The following is a 22088-nucleotide window of genomic DNA, read 5'->3' as shown; positions in this document are numbered from 1 at the left end:
ACATTCATTTTGTTTTCATTTGTGATACTCATGTATGCTTTTTTTATCCTTTGGGTGCTGATATTGAGCTGAAGAAAAGTGGTTCTTCTTAAATAGTTCATTTCTTTCTACATTTCAAAAAATGTATGTGGTTTGCAGACAGTTGAAATTGTCATTTGTAATTGCCTTGTGAGAAAAGGAGATTTGACATAACGTCTGGTCTCAACTGAACAAGTTTGATATCTGGGCTGCTCTTGGGTCAACTGGCTTGTAGATCCCACCCCAACACACACACACACACACACACACTCTCACACACACTCTCTCACACACACTCACACACACACATACACATACACACACACACACACACACATACATACACAGACACACACATACATTTCTTGCTGCATTTTTAATTTCTTAACTTGATTCAACTGATTACGCTTAATACTCAAGATTCATCCTACAAAGTACAGATTTGTTTTTACAGCAATAAACCTTTGTTTTTAGTTTATGATTATACTCAACAAAATGCTGGCAGAAGTGATTTATTATTTGAGTATTTTGAGATGATGTATTTGACAGTTTTTTGGGAAAACTTTTCTCACTCCATACTCAGATGGGCTACATTGTTCAGATGTAGATTAGATTGAATTATAATGATTGTAATGTTGATCTGTTGCCTTTTTTAAAAAATTAAATTTGACTGAAAATGTTAAAAAAATAAGGCCTCCCAAAAGACACCTAAATTCTAGTCCCTGTAAATGTTACTTATATGGGAAGAAAGGGGGGGATGTGCAAATGTACTTAAATTAAGGATCTTGAGATGGGGGGATTATCTTGGATTATTTGGGTGGATCCCAAACGCAAACGCACATATTTTTCTAAGATGGAGGCAGAGGAGAAGTCCTGTGAAGATAGAGAAGAGAGAAACTTGAAAATGCTGGCCTGCGAGATTAAAGTGATGTGGCTACAGTGAGGAATATGGCAGCCACCAGATAAAAGAGGCAAGGAGCTCGACCTCCCCCTCCAGAGGCAGCGTGGCTCTTGCCAGCACCTTGATTTTGGCCCAGTGATACTCCTTGTGGACTTCAGGCCCCCTGACCTCTGAGAGAATAAATTTCTGTTGTTTTAAGCTACCAAATTTTTAGTAATTTGTTACAACAGCCACAGAAAACTAATACAATTACCTTGCAGTTTTTTCCCTTATTTTTCCTCTTTCTACCCACTACTACAATTTCTGTACCTGTCTGGAAACTATCTTTGCTAACTTGCCAGTAACTATTTTTATTTCTCAAGTTTAATAAGCTTTGGTCTCTATTGAGACCAGCATAATTATAATAAACTCTAAGTAAAGGCCAAATAAACAGGACTATATACATTTTACACATGCAGGTTCTGTGAGTCAGAGAAATTAATAACCAGTTCAAGGAAACACGGAGACCGTTGTGATTCAAATATCAATTTACACAACACAAGTGACGCTGTTCTTTGCATTTACAACTACAAATATCAAAAATTACAACCCAGTAAGTGATGGCTATATATATTTTCTATAAAAGATACTTATAAATTCTTATCCAGCCAACTAATATACCTATCTTTTATCCTGAGACCTAGATGTAAATGCAGTGGTGATGTCATGAACAATAAAGCTCCATGAATTCCATCTTCAAGATGGTCATGAGTGACTTGAACTCCAACATTTTGAAGTCTGGAAGTGTACATAAAGCCATCATCTCTCACGAGATCATATTGACAGGTAAGAATATAGGTTGATGGCAAATTCCGTAACTGGGAATCATTGGCCAGCAAAGGTGATGCCCTGATATCCATGAATGCCGGAAGTGAATGATTACATCGTCCAAGAACTGGTTCAGTATAAACGTAGTCCTTTCTGTACTTCTTGGGTAAGAGAATACTCCAATTAACAAACTTGAAGAGATGTGCTGATTCCAGAGGCATATGTTGGTTTCTCAGGACTGCCAGGGATAATGTTTCACTGGCTGTGAGATATAAACTTATGAGTTTTATGCCTGTTTTCCTTGTCAGAATTAAACCATACTCATTGTCTCGGTGAGCCGGCAAGTAAGAATCAATCAGCTGTAAACTAGGGTAAAGCAATGCTTGTAGCTTGATTTTATGTTGTATTTCAAGATTATTCTGCACCTGAAAAAACATGATGATAAGACAAAGACTTCCAAAACACCAAGGAGAGTTAATTTTAATAATTTAAGCAATCTTGAGGTAAACAAATCTACATAAGTTGTTGGATGTTATAATTATTTTCACAATATTGATGATGTCTTTCAGTGGCATGAAAAAATGTGAAGCTCATTTCAACAGTAAAGTTTAAAAAATTTTGGTTGTGTGTGTGAAAAAGAGAGAGAGATACAAACTTCCAGTGATAAAACAAATAAGTCCTGGGGATGTCATGTGCAGCATGCTGACTATAGCTAGTATTACTGTATTGTATATTTGAAAGTTGCTAAGAGAGTAAATCTTAAAGGTTCTCATCATAAGAAAAAAAATTGTAAATATAAGTGGTGATAGATGCCAACTGGACTTATTGTGGTGATCATTTTACAATATATGCATATATCAAATCATTAGGTTGTACACCTGAAACTAATGTTATATGTCAATTATACCTCAATAAAATTTTTTTTAAAAGGCATATAGCTGAAGGTGAGGCACTATTGGGTTATACTCAAGAACAATTTGGGGGTCGGGAAGCAGCAGCCACAGTGAGCTCCTCAATCCAAGGTGGAGAGAGAAATAGCAGCAAGCTGGCTCCATGACCACAGTAATGGTGTAAAGCACGGTTCGATCTGCTTTAGCAAATCGGTGCCTTAACATCAGTTGAGTTGGTGCATAGCATGAGTTTGGTACAGCGGGCAAGGAGGCAAAATAGAAAGAGAAAGAGAGAGGGAGATAAATACATGCAATGATGTTTGTGTCAAAAATCACCAATGGAAACAACCTAAACATAATAGTCCTGGGAGAAATCGACAGTACATAACAGGTTTGCAAAAAATTCTTGACTGAAAGTAACCGAAGCTAACAGAATAAATAAATACAACTATTAAAATAATATTTCATTTTAAAATCTAAGAAATTCAAAATAAATAGTATTAAAACTACAATTTAAGTTTAAAATAATGTTATTTGGCTATTAAGCAAAAGTTCCCAACATAATACGATAAATTTGAAGAAACATTATCAAAGTGCAAAAGCATATAAAACAAAAAAAAGCCAACAGATCTGTAACTTACATTCTGAAAAAATAGTGAAGTGTTTGAGAAACAAAGGGATAAAACTATGAAAAACCCTTATTGAGATTCACTAAGTTTGATGCGTAAGAAGAAAATGAGGCATATTTGACCAGGAGCCCTTTTTCCTCTCCAGAGGTGAAGGGTGTCCTGAGGTCTCATTGATGACCCTGCAGACTGGAGAACAGAACCTTGAAATCATCTCCAAGGAGTAAGTGTGTCAGCTGGAGGGTGACATCTGAGAAAACGGCATCTGGACCATGAAAAACCCCGGTGCAGCTCCAAGTGAAAAGTCCAGGACTGGAGGACGTGTCTCTAAGTCAAACTCTTACCACAGTGGCTGGCTGAACCCCGAGGAGGGAATAAACTGAAATCCAAGAGGCACCTCGGAGGGGAAATGACAACCTACCACCTCCCCAAGGCGCGCCCAAGATGCTAGAGGTTTCACAAGTTTTGAATGAGAATGAGCTGGGACAAAGTTTCCTGACAAAAACTCCCCTAGATGGCAAGTCTCTCCCAAAGGCCCTCAGGCAGATGATTTACTGAGCAAAAGTCCTCTATCAACATCCCACCCTCGGAAAACGTCCCAAACCCAGGAAAAGAAACAAACAGCGACCACACACCCATGGGTGGGGCGAAAAAGAATCCACCCACCCCTGACCTAGCTTGACCTTCCTTTCTGGGATGTCATGTGAAATAAATTGCTTTCCCACAAAAGTGCCACTATTTGTCAGCTCGCTGTCCCTATGATGTCATTTGTCGTTTTACCATTCAATACTTTTACTTCTCTCTCCGCTCTCCTCCAAAACTCATTTCAAAGTCCGCCCCTCCAGATACTGGAAGAACACCTGCTGATCGGATCCTGCACATCTGGCAGTTTTGCCCTAGTCCGAATAACTATGTGATCAGTCTGGTGTGAATCTTTTCAGATACTTTCTACACATTTTATATATACTTATAACCATATATGTGTGATTATGCATGTAAATACCTGATCAAAGTTAACTTACCTTTCTCTTGTCTACTTTAAACTTCCAAAACTCTTTACCTCTTTCAGGCCAATGATCACTTCCCCTTTTCTTATAAAAATGTACATAATGGATCTTTCTACTGGATTTTGAATAGTATAAACGCTGACTCAATATCTAAGTTATCATCTCTCTTAGTGGGTCTAAGATAGCAAAATGCTCAATAGTATGTGAAAAAATAGAAAAATGAGTGAATGAATATTGCTTTCAGTTTATAATTCTTTTAAGAAGACACTATCTTTGGAACCAGAAGTCATAAGATGCAAGAAGCAGTAACAGGTATATATAACAAGTAGGCCCCAACAATAACTCTAAATTATTGAACTATCGATAGCTTAGTTCTTTACTTCTAGATTCACATAGACTCAAAGATAACTAGCTATTCAGAGAGCAGAGGTGTAAATAAACGTTAATACTGAACCATCAACATTAGTACTGAAAAAGCCCTGAATGGACCATCATATAGAGTGGACATGAATATCACATGAATGGATTTGTATTCCTCATTTTGTAGGCAACTCATATGTACGTGAGAGCAAAAAATATATATGTATAAGGCATTCATCTCAGGATGTTATTACTTTGAAACAACAAGAATGAAAGTACAAAATCAACAAAGTTGAGAGAACGTATCCTGCTTGTGGAAATATCCTTGAGGTTTAGAAACATGTGACTAAACTTAAATTGTTCATTTACATTTTTTATTACTTTTTAAGTATAATAAAGACCTTGGAGTAACTCAGCCATTAAACGGTTATGAAAGATATTCAACTAAGCCCATCCTTATTCTTAATCTTTTTCAGTAAATAACATTATTTCAATGAGAACACAATGGATATGATGCATTTGAACTTTCCTTTTATACTTAAACACCATTAATCTCAAATTTATGATATTTAAAGTAAAATTCTCCCACGTAAATTATTCACTGTCCTTCTTTATTAGACCACCCAATTTGAAGCAGGACAGATTGTATGACTCAAAAAGACTAGATTCCTGGTAACACCATGTCCAGGTGCAATACCCAATACCCATGTCCAGGTAAACACCCTGGATTTATAACATATTAACTCTATGACCTTGGACAAGTTGCTTCACCTTGTAAAGCTTCAGTTTCCTGATTGCTAAAATTGATGTGACCTTAGTAAATTTGGCATATGGTTTTTGTGGGGGTGAGGTAACACGTTTATAGCACAGTTCTGGGCATACAGTAAACACTCAGTAAATTCTAGTTATACTTCTTATTGTCATTGAAACAAATGTAAAAGGAACCCAACAGCCTATCCTTGGAATGCTTCAGAAAATGTTTGTTGATCTTCCAGCAGGCAAACCATAGGAAATATTGGCTCAGCTCCATCTTGTTTGAGGATGCAGAGGCGGTGTCTGAACTGGAAAAACACTTTAATAACTCCGGTACAAACCCTGGCTCAGACCGCAGAAGCCTTCTGAAACCATAGGCTCCCCAACTCCATGTAAGTCTTTTTTTTTTTTAAAGATTGGCACCTGAGCTAACATCTGTTACCAATCTTTTCTTTTTCCTTCTTCTCCCCAAGCCCCCCAATACATAATTGTATATTCTACTCGTGAGTGCCTCTGGTTGTGCTATGTGGGATGCCACCTCAGCACGGCCAGACGAGCTGTGCCATGTCTGCGCCCAGGATCCCAACCAGCAAAATCCTGGGCCACAGAAGCGGAGCGCACGAACTTAACCACTTGGCCACAGGGCGGCTCCCCCATGTAAGTCTTGCTGTAAAATGGAGGATCATCATCATACACTGCTTCTTTTCACCATTTTAATCACTTGTTTAATCTAGTCTGTTATCTAGTTCTTCCTACTTTCATTTCCCTTATTTCTCTTGATTAGATGTTTTTGACTGGCCTGACCTCCACTTTCAAACACAAACCTAGCTCCCAGAAGTTTACTTTGGATCAGAAGCCACCTACTTTTCGAGAAAGCATGATTGCTAATATTCAATGAGCAATTGCTACAAGTGAGACATTCTGGTTAGTGTTTTACATGGAATTTCCTCTTGCATATATCACGGAACACTAAAACCCACTTCCCATCAACCTACCTGACTCTTCTTTATTCATTAGTCCCCAGGCTGACAGTCCCCCAGGCTGTTGATTCCATCGCTTTTTATTTCACTAATTTGTCCACTTTTCTCATTCCTACGGCGGGCATCCGGATCCACAACACTCTATTCGTTGCTCAAACTATTGCAATTCTTTCCCTATGCTCTCCTTTCCATCCTTTCTCACCTTCCAATCTATTCTCCATTTTGTGAGAATAGTATTTTTCAAAAATACAAACGTGATTAAGACTTTTCCATGACTTCACAATGCTCTTGGAGTCAAGTAAAAGAATCTCACAAGGCCCTTCCATGACATGCCCCTGCCAACATTTCGTACCTCATTGCTCACCTTCCTTTCCTCTGATGTAACGTTTATGGACTTCTTTACTTTATTTGCACCAAGATCCGGGGGAAGAAACAAACAGTGACTACATAAACAGGGAGCGGACAAAATGAATCCACCTACTCTCCTCTCAAGAAAACAGCAAAACCAACCTGATTCCAAAGATGAGTAATTGGGTGCTGCTCATTCCAGCTGTGTGCAGGGTAGTGTCTTTATTTATCCTCTAAATTTTTTCCACAAAGACAAATTAAGGATAATCTGTGAGACTGTGTTCTGTTATGCAATGGGACAGGTTTAGAGAAAGTAGCTAATCAGGTAAAACACGTTGAAGAGAGGCAGAGGTCAACCCTGAGATATTCTGAAGGGTAGAGGAAGAAGATGGGAGGAGCACAGGCACGATGTCAGGGTTTGGAGATACAAAGATTAAAAAAAATTATTGTCCCAGATTCCAAAACATTTAGATTCTAGTTGGGGATATGCACAAGCAACAAACAATAGAATAATCTCTCTACTGTAACTGTGTATAAACTACTTCAGGTAATGTAGATGCAGCATAGAAGAGGTTTGCCTGGAGATGTTTCTGGAGCTTAGGGAACATCAAAGTGGAGAAATCCATTTGGATATCTGGGTTTTGAGCCCATGACAGTGGTCTTAGTGGAAGGCACAGATCTGAGAGCCTTCAGCAGATAAATCAGAGCTAAAGCCCTGAGACGGGGCAGAGAGTGGGATAAAAGACAGAATGAGCATGAGATGAGCCCCAGGAAATGCCAGGTTTAAAGGAGTATACAGAGAAGGAGCTTGTCTCACATAACACTGGAAGAGAACAAGGAGGGAGCACTATTGTAGACCTCACAGGAAGAAAGAGCTTTCTTAGACAAAATTCAGCAAGCGTTTTAAATGAGGATAAGAAGCTATATAAAAGAACAACAACAAAAAACACCCTTGGATTTAGAAAAAAAGAAATCATTGACAAACTTAGCCACAGCAATTGGAAAGGAATGGGGAGGGCAGAACACAGTGACAAAGTGAGGAGGGTGCACATTCGAGTATGTAGGAAAAGAGTATAATTTTCTTTTCATTGAAGTTGAGTACAAAAAGAAAGACTAGTGACAGCATGGAAGATTGGATAATGGGTTAAGAAAGGCTTGTTAGCTTTGTCTTTCTTTTTTGTTTTGATTTTAAGATGAGAAAGCCTAGATATGATTACATGCTGAAGTGAAAGAGCAAATAAAGTTAGAGATCTTGAAGAAAGCAGAAAGAAAGGAAATAACTTCCAGCGAAAGATCCCTGAGGAGGTGGGAGGTGGAAGGGCCCTGATCTAGCAGAGGTAGCGGGATGATTTAGGTAGTCAAAGAAACAGAGAAGACAGTACACATGTGAACTTACACAGAGGAGATTTCTTTGATGGTTGGTTGATTTGTCTGTTGGTTTTGGAAATAATACATGATTTAAAAGCAGTGCATGTCTGGTGCCCATTTGTTCATTACCTCTTTAAGAAAATACATTTCATTTCATAGACAATAGACTTGAGTCAAAACGAATTTCAAGTTGGAGGTCTTTTGGAGGCGATAGGGAGGTCAGGGAAAGAGGCAGAGACAGAGAGATAGAGAGAAATTCTTAACACATTATTCTTTATCTGGCTAACATGAATGTCTCTGACCTTTAAACTTCCATGCAAAAAACTGGCTACTTACTGGGGCCGGCTCCGTGAACGAGTAATTAAGTTCACGCTCTCCACCGCAGCGGCCCAGGGTTTCACTGGTTTGAATCCTGGGCGTGGACATGGCACCACTCATCAAGCCATGCTGAGGCGGCGTCCCACACAGCACAACCAGAAGGACCTACGACTAGAATATACAACTATGTACTGGGGGGGCTCTGGGGAGAAAGGAAAAAAAAAAAGAATAAGATTGGCAACAGATATTAGCTCAGGTGCCAATCTTAAAAAACAAACAAACAAAAACCCTGGCTCCTTAAGGAAAATAGTGCCTCCTTAAAGCCATCCTCAACATAATCATGGACCAACTGGAATCCAAAATTTGGTGGCAGTGAAACAGAATTTCTGATGTCAGGCTGGAACAAAACAACTTTCTTATCTACCAAATTGACGTCCACCTGTCACTTCAGGATAAGGCAACTTTGCTGTCACGGTGTATCAGGAACAGCCTTCAAATGTTAAAAGGTAATAATTCCAAAGCCCTATACAGTACAGGCTTAACTCGCACTACTGATAAGGGTGTTTGAGTTCTACAGACTGAAGAAGTTAGCCAATCTTTTCTTTAATCTAGCAATCTTACTGAGGTATCTTTTTACCAAAGGCGAGGGGTACCTCCTAAGACAAGTGTTCCACTTGACTAACATATTGCTGATTGACCCGTAAGAGAGGAGCTGAGGAAGCTCTCTCAGTCCTAGGAGAGGGTTACTCAGTTCAAGATCTAATAAATGGTGACAGAGACCATCCCGGGACTACACAGTGGCTTCTGCAATTCATCTTGATTTGGTTAGTACAGATGGATAGAAGCTTCCAGAGCAGTGGTGAGGCAAGATTGAAAGTAACAGAGGACAGATGTTTCTGCTTTCAATGGATTTCAGGTAGTCTGTATAACACTGAGATGTTGTGATAACACAGAGAGAAGCAACAAAAACGGCAGAAACTAGCATCCATACTACTGAAAATCATCCCATGTCCAAGGGCGCTGGGCGTCAGCCAAGTTTTTTTAAAGTATCATCATGAATTATAGTGTCTTATTAATCTTTACTATTAAGAGTGTTTTTTAAAGAAAATTTTTAAATATCTTTGAAGTGTCAAACATGCAAGCTCATTTGTGGCCAGAGAAATATGGTAGTGAGATGCCAGAGAAATATTGTCGTAAATCAGACCACGAGTCCACATTACCACGTTATGACAAATGATCCAAATTAGCAGGAATAGGGTATTTAGAAAGACCAAAACTATAAACTTTAGCAAATACAGATAGCTGATATCATAGCTTCCTTTATAAATTAACTATACTGAAATACATAGTTTTTAAAAATTAAGGAAAGTGGGACTTCACAATTACTTCAGAGTCTAAAATCAATTCACATTATTTTCCAAAGTGAAGAAGATATTTTTGATCCTCAATAAATAAAAGCAATGCAGAGATAACTTTAAAATAAAATTGAATGAGATGGCTGTGAAATTGGATTTAAATGCTATGGTTAAACTAAAAATATTTGTTCCTCTTAATTAAAGATTACGAAACGACTTCCAGAAAAGTTTCCTTTCCTGTAGTGACTGTCCAGATCATCATGACGGGCAAACAACATCAGGATTTCAGGATGCCTTATATGATGTTTCCAGAAGATCTCGGATGATTTTCATCCCTTCTAATAATGGGACTATAATTTAAAAGTGGACAAAGTCCTCAAAAGAAAATTACATATCTACTCATCCTCCTAGCCTATGAGAACATCTTTTTATATTGCGAATTCTATATGAGACAATGAGTGATTGTTTTTGTATCTGTATAGGAAAACAAATCTAATATATTCTCTTGAAGTTTTCTCAGAGTCCACAACAATATTGATCTCTCAGTGGTGTATTCTTGTTCAAACTGAGTTCCTCAAGCCATAAATCTATAACATACTCTTAATCATAGGGTCATGAGACTTTAAAACAAAAAAGATTTATAATAATAACAAAGTAAAAGTTGATCCTAGTGACCTAGATCAAGCACAAACCTAGCGCAGGGAATAAAACTTTTTGATGAAAATATAACTCGTGTAGAAAGTTTGGCAGATCAAGAAGAACAAGTAACTTAGAATGTGACCATAAAAATAAATAAGATAATGGAAATCACCTTTCTGTGCTATGTAAGCACACTAAGCACACTGAGTTCTGATGTCATACTTTCAGCTGTAACAATCTCGTCGAACAGATAGATCAGGAAGTTAAATAGATACTATGTTCTTGTTTAATGAGTTAATTCAAAGAATAGAATAATGTCAAATTTTAATTCACTTCCAGAGAACAATCTGTACTGCCCTACAAATTTTATTGAGAATTGCGTCGGGTTTCGGTGGCTGTGTTAATATTCAGGATTGCCCTGCTAGAAAACTGTAAGGCCAGTCTTCACATCTTAATAAATTCTTAATAAATTTCTTAATAAATTTCTATGGCTACCATCTAATCATTATTTTGAAAGCTTTCTTCACTTATAGTGCCAAGCAAACATTACAGTGCGCAAGCCAAGATTATAGTGTGGCGAGATGGTGCATGATCATTACTGGGAAATTGTTGGACAGTTTTCAGAATCTCTACATCCACAAAACCAGTTTTAGATAAAATTCAAGATCACAGATTGCTATATGACTCGGCAGAGCAATTAGCGTAAAAATCTCAAAGCAAGGCGGTCTCCAATTTTCATTCCCCATCACTCTCCCCACTCCACCCCAGCAAGATCCTTCAGATAAGAGACATTATTTCAAATACACAGCAAATTAGTTCAGGTTGAAAGGGCCTCAGGAATCAACAAGTCTAACGGTTTGTAAACTTTCTTTTTGGTGATGAAATTCTATTTTATTTTTTTCCCCTAAGAAACCGTATATAGAACTCTAAACAGGAAAGGAATTAAAATGGAGCATGTGGGGTTGAAGGAGGCTGAGGGTACAGAGCCACATGTGAAGCTTTGCCACCACTGCCACTCTGGCTCCACACAAGAGCTTTGCATGTGCATGTGTGTTACAGATTAGTACACACATAAAGCATATGTATATGTACTTATATAGATGTATTTGTGTGTGTGTGTCTATACAGTGGCAAGTGCATAGGCGTATATAAACAAATAAATATATGTCTGTGTGTGTATGTATAATCTTCCTCTAAGTGCTCCAATTCTGAGCATTTTATTTTCATGCTTAAGAGGAAAGATATTTTTTAAAAAGAGGAGTTGGAATGCTCCCAAATGATTTAATGAGGGCTTATATCAAAACTGAACAAAGAATTTTTAAAAAATGGAAATCAATCCCTCAAAAAACACACAATCTTTAATTTTAGCAAGTGGAAAACAGGAATGTATAAAAATTTTAATTCATCATGACCAAGTGCCTGGAATGTGAGCCTAATTTAATATCTGAAGGTCAATTAATATAACATACCACATTAAAAGAATAAAGGAGGAAAATCACACAATCACCTCGATAAATGCATTAAAAACATTTAGTAGATTCAATAGCCACTTACGCAAAAACTCTCAGCAGGCTAGAAATAGAAGGAACTTCCTTAATATGACAAAGCCAACTATGAAGAGCCTCCAGTTAACATTATGTTTATTGTTGAAATATTAAACAATTTTATCCTAAGATACAGAGGAAGCCAATTACATTCAACATTGTACTGAAGGCCCTAGTCAGTGCGCTAATTAAGAAAAGAAAAGCATAAAGATTGGAAAGGAAGAATTAAAACTGTTCCTAGTTGCAGAAGATATGATTGCTTGTGAAGAAAATCCTAGGAAACGTAAAAAAAATTTAACTACTAGAATTTATAAGTGAATCTTTCAAGGACATGATTGTAAAAGACCAATGTAAAAATCAAATGTATTTCTATATACCGTCAATAAACATTTGGAAAATATTATTTTAAATGAAATTTTCCAAAATAACTCAGGAATAAATTTGAGAGATTTGCAAAACATCCTCACTGAAAACAGTGAAATAGTACTGAAGAAATTGAAGAGGACCTAAATAAAATATGAGATATACCACGTGCATTAACTGGAAGTTGCAATATCATTAAGATGTCAATTCTCCCCAAATCTATAGATTCAACACAATACAATAGCAATCAAAATCTCATTAGCCTTTATTTTTTATAAATTGAAAAGATAGCCTAATATTTTGAAGGAAAAGACATGGATTTAGAAAAAAGAACAAAACTATTGTCAGCTCAGTATTGGCATAAGGAGAGACATATAGATCAATGGAACAGAAGAGAGAATTCAGAAAGAGATAGTCATGTTACAGTCAGTTGATTTTTAGATTCAAGCATCATTGTAATCCAATGAGAAAGGGCAGTCTTCTCAACAAGTGTCTCTGGAAGAACTGGGTATCTGTATGAGAGAAAAAAAGGATCTCCAACCTCTACTTCAGAGCACAAAGATAAATATTATGTACCTGTTGAGTCACTGCGGCTGCTAACGTGCCCCCAAAACTGTCTCCTGCAATACAGATTCGGGTGGGATCCACTCTGTATTTTGTAAGAACTTCATCCTGAAGAAAAAACTTGACTGCAGCAAAGCTATCTTCAAACTGAGCAGGAAACTGGTGTTGAGGAGCTAGTCTATAGCTTTAAAAAAAGAACAATTGATTTAGACAATTTTTAAAAGTACCATTTATGTGGCTTTCAAATACCAAATAGACATAATTTAACACCAGTTTCTGCTGTTTAATCTTCCAAAAATCAAACCTGAGCTTTCTACTAACTTCCTATTTTGTGAAAAAACGAAAACTGGTATACAGGTTGTCAACCTCGCGTCTCAGATCCACAGGTGGCATTGCGTGTGAGGAGTAAGGAGAATGTTGAGAACTCCCTGAGGTCGTAAGTGTAATTTTTAGTCCAGCTACATTCTGGATCGGAGAGGCTTTGTAGCTTACATCATACTCTCAGTGTAACTGGCGATCCAAACATTGAAATACAGTATTAGAAAAGCACCATGGATCTTTGAAGGCTGCAGATCTGAGAGCATATTCTAAGCAGTGTCCTATTTTTTTCAAGATCACTTAGATAAAAATTCTACGTGCTGGCAATGCTCATACCTCATCATAGACAATGCTGAGGAGTTGATTCTAGATAAAAATGTTGAAATGTAAATAACATTTAAATATGCTAGGGAGCTTGCTTGTTTCTGGTAGATTCATGTGTAAGGCACATTATCACATCATTTTTTTAATGGATACAAGTGGATTTTTCCCCTATATATTTAGACCAGTAAAAACAGGAGAATGCCTCTCTTATCTATTCTCAGGGCTAACTTCCTTTCTGATCTTCAGAATGCTAAACGTCATAAATAACTGTACTTTACATTAACTGGTGGGGAGATGATCCTTAAAATTTTATTATAAACTGTACGTATTGAGAAAATCCTAAAAAGTATAATTTAAATACAGGTATGTACCAAAAAGAGGTTGGTATCTATTGCTTTAAATGTAGTAGATTTAGACTTTTTAGGGCAAAAAACAACACAAATCTAAGGATTTGATAGAATACATAAGCCATGCACAAACGTATCACTATATTAAAAAAGATTTAAACTGATAAGATTTAGATTACCTCAAAAACTATGGAGGTGAAAAGGACAACAGTCTAATATTATAAATTAGAAATATCCCTAAAAACAGGAAGTCCTTCTAGGTTCTGTAAGTAACCATAACGACAATGATGGCAACCCCTCTTTAGATGGATGAAATTTTCACTTTAGTTTTTTTCTCTAAACTTCCATAGCTTCCTAGCTAAACAAACAAACAAAAAACTATGTCAGAATGTCTTCTAAAAACTACTGGATTAAAAGTCTCTAATTATGCTTTTGTTACTACAGAAGAGATGGGAGAAAAAAAATCCTCCTGAGGATGTCAGCTTCAGAAATCCAAACTATACTAGTGTAAGAAACTACTGGACCATCCTAAGACATTCTAGTATGTCGTAGCAAAATCCAGAATGTCAGATCACTTTTCCTGAGAGTGGCTTAAAATTCTCAGCTGATCTCAAACTTTACCTTCTACATTCCTCTAGACAAGAATTACTCTTAGCCCAAATACAACCTAACATCCAAAAATCTGTAATGGTTTATTTATTTCCTCCTGTCTAGCTATGTTACTTGGGGCATAAGTAGGCCTTATAGTTTTGTGTGTCTAGAGCAACACTGTTTCCAAAAACGATCGCTCTGGGCTGTCACTAAGAGATTCCCACAATCACAGGAGAATATTGAGATACTGACCCCTTTGAGGAATTGCAATGCTGACAAATAAAATGTATTAACTAAAAAAATTTGTATTTGAGGCATAGCTGCCTTGATTTGGAAATCAAACCTCTACTTGGTGAAGGGCAAAATCACAGGGGTCAAAGAAAATCATTTTCTTACTCCAGTCCCACAACAACAGCATCAAGTTTGTTTGCTGTCCATCTATTCAGGAAGTCAAAAGACATCTGCTCTGAAGTGAAGAAATAAATGTCAAAATACTCCCTGTAATTAAAAAACAATAGAAATGTTATAACTATGAACTTGGAAACAAATGTGATTTGTCATTATTACAAGGAATCTTTTTTCCCACCCGTTTCTACGCGAGGGACCGGAATCAGCATGGCATGGTCTGCAGGAGTGTCTCTTCAGCCACTCTTTCCTAGGGTGGGAAGATAACATGGCTCATCAGTATTTTGGGGAGGAAAAACTAGGCTCAGCCCATTCTAATTTTCTCTTACCTTCTGCTGTCTACACACAATGATCCTCCCAAGAATGCTTTGTCGCCTGGGGCATTCCACTCTCCTCAGCTCCTCCAGGCAATGAGTTTCACAAGCAGGAGGCAGAGGATGTAGGCAGCAGCACTGGCCACTACAGACGGATTAATCTCTCCAGTGCAAGGGTGACTGACTATCAACAACACCTACACATGCATTCTCCAAAGCCTTCATAAAAGAATGGTCATGTTTTGACTTTCATTTACTTGAATTCCATGTATAATCTTTCGATTGGTTTAGAATTCAGGGGAGGAAGAAAGTACTAATAGATGCATTGACTCTCTCAAACTGCAACACTCAATAACATGGTTCCTCAAAACCTCCATTTTCTTTAAATATCCCACATTATGAAATGGTCCAACAACCTTGGCATTTAAGATAGAGATCTTGAGAGAGCCTCTGACAAGTCAGTGTGTGGACTTAGATGTACTTATCTGATGTGGGGTGGGTGAGCCACGGAGTCAAAAGAAAGATTTCTTGGACTCTCAAGGTCTGGCAGTAATGCTCTTTTATTCAGAGAATAGTGTGGAATTGCATGGGGACAAGACCCATGGGCAGTAAAGAGCTGCTGCAAACATGGGTTGAGGGTAGGGCTAAATTTAAGGCATAGGTATGTGAGTTATCTCTTTACAAGACAAAGGAAAGAATATGTAAAAAAAAGTTGTTAAAATGGTATCAGTGCAGGTGGGGTCTGGTTATTGAGTGGTCTTAGATAAGAATCAAACCAGATTAAGTAAATGGCTGAAGCCACCACCTTAAATATTATTTTTAGCTAAAGACAAAGGAGGATGTTGGGAGTGGAGGGGGAGTCATCATGGGAGATTACCACACAAGAACAGTAAAGAAATGCAGATTTAAGTCCCTGCCTTTGGCATTGATTAAGGGTTTCTAGAGATAAGGTCATCCCCTCTTCTTCCTGGTACAGAGAGGGAGACACCTTTACAGATGGAGATTTCCTTTACAATGTAAGAGCCTCTTAACAAAGGGTAAGTAAATTCTACTTTTCAGAGCCTCCTTCCCATCTGCAATTTTTAAAAGTAACCAGCCTAAAATAATCCTCATCATATGCATTCTGGCATGCTTGGCACACAAGCCATCAGCTCTCCCTGCAACACACACGTACACCCACACACACACAAACACACACACACACCTCTCTCCCCAGGTACTCTCACCAGTTTATCAGTGCCCCAGCAACAACACCTTGGCAAATCTGTGACATCTGCTATGACTTTATTTATTATAAGATTCTGGAAATCCAGAGAATTCGAGAGTTGTGATCCAAATTCAAACTTTTCCAAGGCATCTTCTCACATAGTAGCAAAACTTCAAATTGAAAACTAATTAAATACAGCTGTGTAACAACCTTGAAAACAGAAAAAGTAAATGACCTAGTCTTTTAAGTAGAAAAATAATGTTTTCATTAAAAATTGCGTCAATAATTTGCAAGGAAAGTCCATGCATAGATAAAGGCCAAAATGTACGAGATATAAAAACCCTCTGACTTTCATGTTTAAAGCCTGTGGGGCCCTGGAATTGGCTACCCCAAGATACATCTCTTTGGCATGAGGATTATTTGGGGCTGGTTACTTTTAATAATCTGCAGACAGGAAAGCAACTGAAAAGAAGAATGCCTTCGAGTCATGCTATCAGCCTATACTTATAAGAATGATCATAACAATCAACAGCTGACTGTACGAAGAGTTTTAAGATGTTTATCTAGAATAGAAAGTCTTTTTCTAAAGCACAAGAGCTGGATTTCTCATCTCAGTGTTGCAAATTATCCAGTTTTATATTTTGTAATTTTCACCTTGTAGACTGTAAAAAGAATAAAACAAACACGAGAGGCTCCCTGTTTCCCCTGGCCTTCTACATTTAGCCCCTTGTTTCTACTCTATGGCTAGCTACCTTCCCCACACTGTGAATGTTGAGCAGCTGAGAAGACATAAGGCTCGCAAAAGCAATACTCTTGTAATTGTGATTGTGATTGCTTGTGGAAAGCAATACTCTTGTGATGGTTTTCAGGATTCTACCAACCAATCCAAGCAAGGGACATGAACAGAGGAGTGACCCCCAACCATGAGTTTTCGTCAAAGTTGGGTACTGCTGCCTAAGCTGAAGCTGCAGGGGGACGCATTCAATTTTTCCCAGCCCACAAAAAACCCATAACCCTTCTTCAACTGAGGAGCCACGTGGTCTTCAAATGCTCCCTGAGGCTCTTCACCTGAAGAAAGTATTTAATCTCTTTTAGAGTCACCTAAGTCATTTTCTTTTGACAAAGTCACTGTGAAATTTGTAACTGATTATGGTTTTTTCCCATATGTTAATTGTCAGAAAGCTAGGAAGAGGAAAACTAGAAAGCCACAATTGCAGCCAAACCATTTTAGCACTTTGTACATTAATCTGAGTCTTTGTGCCTTGTTAATTTTCCATATTTATCTTCTCTTTGATTACTCATTACTAATATTTGGTTAAGTGTAGCTTGTTATATTGTAGATATCTTTATAAGGTTCTCAAACTATTTGGAACCAAATGGGACTTAGAGAAAGAGAAAAGGTAAAAAAAAAAAAATTCATTAATTACCTGTGTGGCTTTCTTCAGTTCTATTCATTTAATTTTATGATGTGAATTAAATAGAACAGTGGCCCTCATATGCCAGCATCATTCTATGATGGAGTTTTCATAAAGGTAAATTTATCCACATTTTTGTTTTGAATCTGCCATTTATGCCTCTTAGAATCATCGCCAGAGATGGGTAAGGAAACTGGACTTCCTGGGAAGAGCTTATTCTTGCCTAGTTCTATTTGTGTTTTCCTTTTAGAAGCAAGGTTAGCAAGCATTCTGAGCTTTACCACAGTGAGCATCGTTATCAGTAATGACAAAGTTGATCTTTTAGCGCCAACAGCGTGTGATCCCAAATGACCGTTTCCAACATCCCCATCACTTCAGTGTTTCTGCTCTTCAACATATTCTGATCCCAAAGGAAAAAAGTTTTACTAACTGACTTGTCCACGTCCTACTTTCACTTGATGTAACTCTATTCAATATAAAACCTGAGGAGAAGAAAATGATTACCAAAAAGCAAAACAAAAACAGAAGTCATAATCTCCATAATATTTTTTCGCCAAATCTGTCTATGTCTCTCTCTCTATTAGATATCTAATATTTATAGCTTTGCTTACACATATGAGTAGGTATATATGCTTGTATACATAAGTATGTATATTTATATAAAATAGTTCTTACAGCAAAAACATACAGCCAGTTATACGTTTTCCTTATACAGTAAACTTACTGAAACTTCCAAAACAAAAAGCGCCACCATGAATATAGATTACAGCTCGTCGTGGCATTTCGGACTTTCTCTTTGGCGTGTACAAACGTACTGGAATATCAGCAAATGCTGTCTCAATCACTGTGACGTGTTCATCTGAAAGTGGGTCGGTATAGTCCAGCTTGAATATGATCGATACAAACTCTTCATATTTCATAATACCTGCATTTTCAAAACATGTGGCCTGTAAGAGCAAAACAAAATTAAACATTTCCATCTTTAAATAACATCAAATGCATATAAGGAGAAAACTAAAAAACAAACAAAATAAATAAACAGAATGCTTGCAAAAATTATTTCCAAATAATACTGTATAGATCTTATGGCATAATCTTATTGCCTTTGAAAATCTCAAGTATCCTGTATTTTAGATAACGATGTCATTCAAAAGCTGCCAATTTACTGGCAGTTTTTATGTGTATTGTAATTATTTCTTAATTGTAAATTCTTATTTGAAAATTTTCCATGTCTTATAACATCTTTTCTTTTTTGCAGACATGCTGTCATATTTTCCTTTTTTTATTGTTCATTTTATTTAATCCAAAATTTTAAGTCATTTGTGACCACACTACTAACGATTCAAATATCCTGTTTTTCAACTCCAAATACATTTGTGTCCTTCGTTCCCCTGCTGCACGCGCCCCCCGCCAAAATCCCATATTTGATATCACTGAAGAAATCTCTCCTTGGTATTTCTAACCAGCTTCTCTAGGACCTTTGTGATATGTCACTGGACAGTTTACTCAAAAGAAAAACTCTAAAAATTACGTGGTCGATAGTATATTAAACAACTTTTCTTGCCGCAATACTACAATTATTCCAAAAAGTTTTAGGTTACACGGTCTTAGGGAACTTCTAACCCCTAGACATTAAGGATAGGGAGAGAATCAAAAGCTCTCAGTTGCAGCCAGTAAGCGTCAAAGCCAAATCTGCACCCATTTTCCTAGACCAGCCTCTTGTACTGCCACTCACTGGCTGCACGACCTTAAGCCAATTACTTGCTCTCTGTACTTCAGTTTCCTTATCTACACAACTGTAATAACAGTAAGAAATCCCTCAGTGGGTTGTAGTAGAGGTTAAGTGAGTTAGGACTTTTACCACCCGTAGACGAGTGCCTGGCACATGTCAGGATTCAATAAATCTTGTTTTATTTAAGTTTCCTTCGCTAAGAAGAATTCTTAAGTATTTTCATGCTAATTGAATATAATCAATTTAAGAGCACCCCTGAAAGCAAGTTTTTGGTAAATTAGGTTAATTTTTCATTTGGTGAAGTGGCTTTTAAAAGATTTTTGCCAAATTGCCTTGTTTGTCCTTTTTAAAACCATAAGAAAAACTACCACTTTACAGATTATTTTGTCCTCTTCTAGCATGCATGATCTTTAATTTCAGAGCAATCCTGCAAAGCATTTATTATTAGTATCCCTGTTTATAGGTAAACAACATACAATGAAGGGGAAAGGAAATTTTTCAGGGTTGGAACGCTTTCTCCTACCCAGCCCCACCTTCTGATTTAACACACGACTGCATAGTAATGCATTCATTTTTGAAGGCCACTTTATCAAGAACTTTAATTTTCACTTCCCTTTCATATGTTGAAAAATTAACTTTTCTTACAGATATCACAACTTTGAGTTACAAAATTCAGTACTGACAAGAATAAAATTGTTTTCCATAGAACCAAAGACTGTAGAATAATCTTTAAAGTAACTATGTGTGTGGTTTATTATTATATTTTTTAATATAAAGGGTAATGCATATACAATATCAAATACATCAATTGCATAATTTTACTATAGATGGATAATGGTAAGAACAATTTGTAGCTGAGAAAGTAAGAGTAGAAGTTTAGAGTTGGATATTATGCTAATGTTATATTTTTGGTGATAACATCAATATCAGTCACTGAGTTTTAAATATGTATGAAATAATCAAGGAAGATAGCAGCAGTTTCTCTGCGGAGCTGACATTTGCTTATCCACATATTCTTTCATTTTATGTAAATTCAAGGAGTAAGAGCGTTGAGAAAGAAAGTTATGGTGAAGGTGAGCCTCTAGAAGTGATCAGAAAGAGAAACATCAAGACTCAGCAGACACAGACAGGAGCTGGCTGTGGTTTCACAGAACTGTCATCTGCTTACAAAGCACCACAGGACAGCCCCTCCCTCCTGTTCCATGGATTGCTCTCTCTTCTCCGATCATCTGCTGCTGGTGTTGCCTTCTCTTTTCAGCCTCTTATTGTTATTACCACGGAAGAACCTTCCTGGCAGCCACGCAGTTTGGCAGAGAGCATGGTTTTGAAATGAGGCAGTCCTGAGTTCAAATTCTGGAGTTGTCACTTTCTAGCTGCATGAGCTCTGCTGAGCCTCTTTTTCTTTCTCCATAAATTGGTAAAAATAATTGGAGTATTGTGGGGATAAGAAGAGGTACATATTCTAGAAAGCCTATACATTTGAAGAGCTCAAAAATGTTAGTATCTAACCATATCTCCCTCTTACTAAGGAGCTATTTTTGCTTGAACTCATAATCCATCCTGCATATTCCAAGTCGGACAATCCCTGAAATCCAGCAATTAAAAACTGAAGATGCACAATGGAAGCCATTGAAATAGTAAGAGCCCTACATGAATGTCAAACAGGTACAAACATTAATAATGCTTACCTGTACACTATAAGATAATTACAGGACTAGGTTGTCCCTGACCACTCAAATCTAAGCCAAGTTATCAAATAAACTTCAAAGCTTTTCCCTTCAACAATGCCATTTATTTTATGCATAGCACAATATACAGAGTATTTACATTTAGACATAAAGTCCTTGGGAACAAGAATTCTATCTCACTCAGTTTTGCACAGATGCAGCAAGTTTTATTTTCTTAATTTTATGTAACTGATTTATGCTAACAAAGAAACAAGCAATGATTATTTTAAAACAGTAATTAACAGACAGTTCATAGGCACTGATTTTTAGTCAACAAGGCATCCCAATATCTAGGAGAAAAAATGTGACTTACCACAAAATCAATAGTTTTAATAAATGCATCCAAGGCCCTTACTTTCCAGGGTTCTTCAATGTTGCCTGGTACAGGTACGCAAATATAAAAAGCAAAGAGAACACAAAGCAGCCCCAAACAGAGAGCTTTGAATGTCATGATATCCCTCTTCCAGCCTCTTCAGAGGGCCGAGATTAAAACTTTTCTATGAGTACTAAATAAAGAGCAGAACAAACACAGACTGGGAACCCTTTCGGGTAGTATGGTTTTCTGAACAACAGACAGCTAATTTTCAATCCAAATTTTACAGCTCAGTAGTAACTTGTTTTGCAACTATATAGACTCTGAGACAGGTGGTGTAATTTGTCACTTCTTGCCTGTATTATTAGCAGGTGATTAAAAACTTGCACAATGTTTCCTCACCTGGGATGCCATTGTCATTTTGAAACAGCCTGATTGTTAAGACATAAACAAGAGCGTAAATGACAGTGCTGAAGAAGCCATGGAGGAAAATTTTGTGATTGGTGGGTTGCAATGTTTTGCAAGAAGTTTAAAAAAAACGTTAGCTGATATTT

General features: G+C 37.2%; 1 protein-coding gene across 9 annotated transcripts; it reads right to left on the bottom strand.

Annotated features, from left to right (window-relative positions):
- Positions 1–1428: 1428 nt before the first annotated feature.
- On the bottom strand, positions 1429–21873 carry AADACL2 (arylacetamide deacetylase like 2). 9 transcript variants are annotated; one of them, XM_070239130.1, is made up of 6 exons: positions 21535–21873; positions 18487–18709; positions 15008–15076; positions 14818–14919; positions 12854–13025; positions 1429–2151 (listed from the first exon to the last, which is right to left on the bottom strand). In XM_070239130.1, the coding sequence occupies exons 4-6, from the start codon at positions 14880–14882 to the stop codon at positions 1549–1551; spliced, it is 840 nt and encodes a 279-aa protein (XP_070095231.1). In that variant the 5' UTR covers positions 14883–14919; positions 15008–15076; positions 18487–18709; positions 21535–21873; the 3' UTR covers positions 1429–1548. The 9 variants fall into 9 exon arrangements, with proteins under 9 accessions (XP_070095231.1, XP_070095232.1, XP_070095227.1 ...); XM_070239131.1 differs by having other exon boundaries at positions 15156–18709; positions 21535–21824; XM_070239126.1 differs by having other exon boundaries at positions 14818–14887; positions 21535–21824.
- Between the last annotated feature and the right edge of the window lie 215 nt (positions 21874–22088).

This window comes from Equus caballus, chromosome 16, assembly GCF_041296265.1.
Source record: "Equus caballus isolate H_3958 breed thoroughbred chromosome 16, TB-T2T, whole genome shotgun sequence".
In the NCBI taxonomy this organism is placed as follows: domain Eukaryota; kingdom Metazoa; phylum Chordata; class Mammalia; order Perissodactyla; family Equidae; genus Equus; species Equus caballus.
This window is presented reverse-complemented; position numbering and strand designations above follow the sequence as displayed.

What these genes read in the sequence shown, in the direction of transcription:
- AADACL2 (XM_070239125.1), bottom strand. Translation starts at nt 15,096, where the DNA reads ATGTTATCTTCCCACCCTAGGAAAGAGTGGCTGAAGAGACACTCCTGC. An exon ending in GGTCCCTCGCGTAGAAACGG is followed by an intron (nt 14,920 to 15,007) that starts GTGGGAAAAAAG and finishes TTTTAATTACAG; the next exon opens with GGAGTATTTTGACATTTATT. An exon ending in GCTGTTGTTGTGGGACTGGA is followed by an intron (nt 13,026 to 14,817) that starts GTAAGAAAATGA and finishes CTTTTTTTAAAG; the next exon opens with CTATAGACTAGCTCCTCAAC.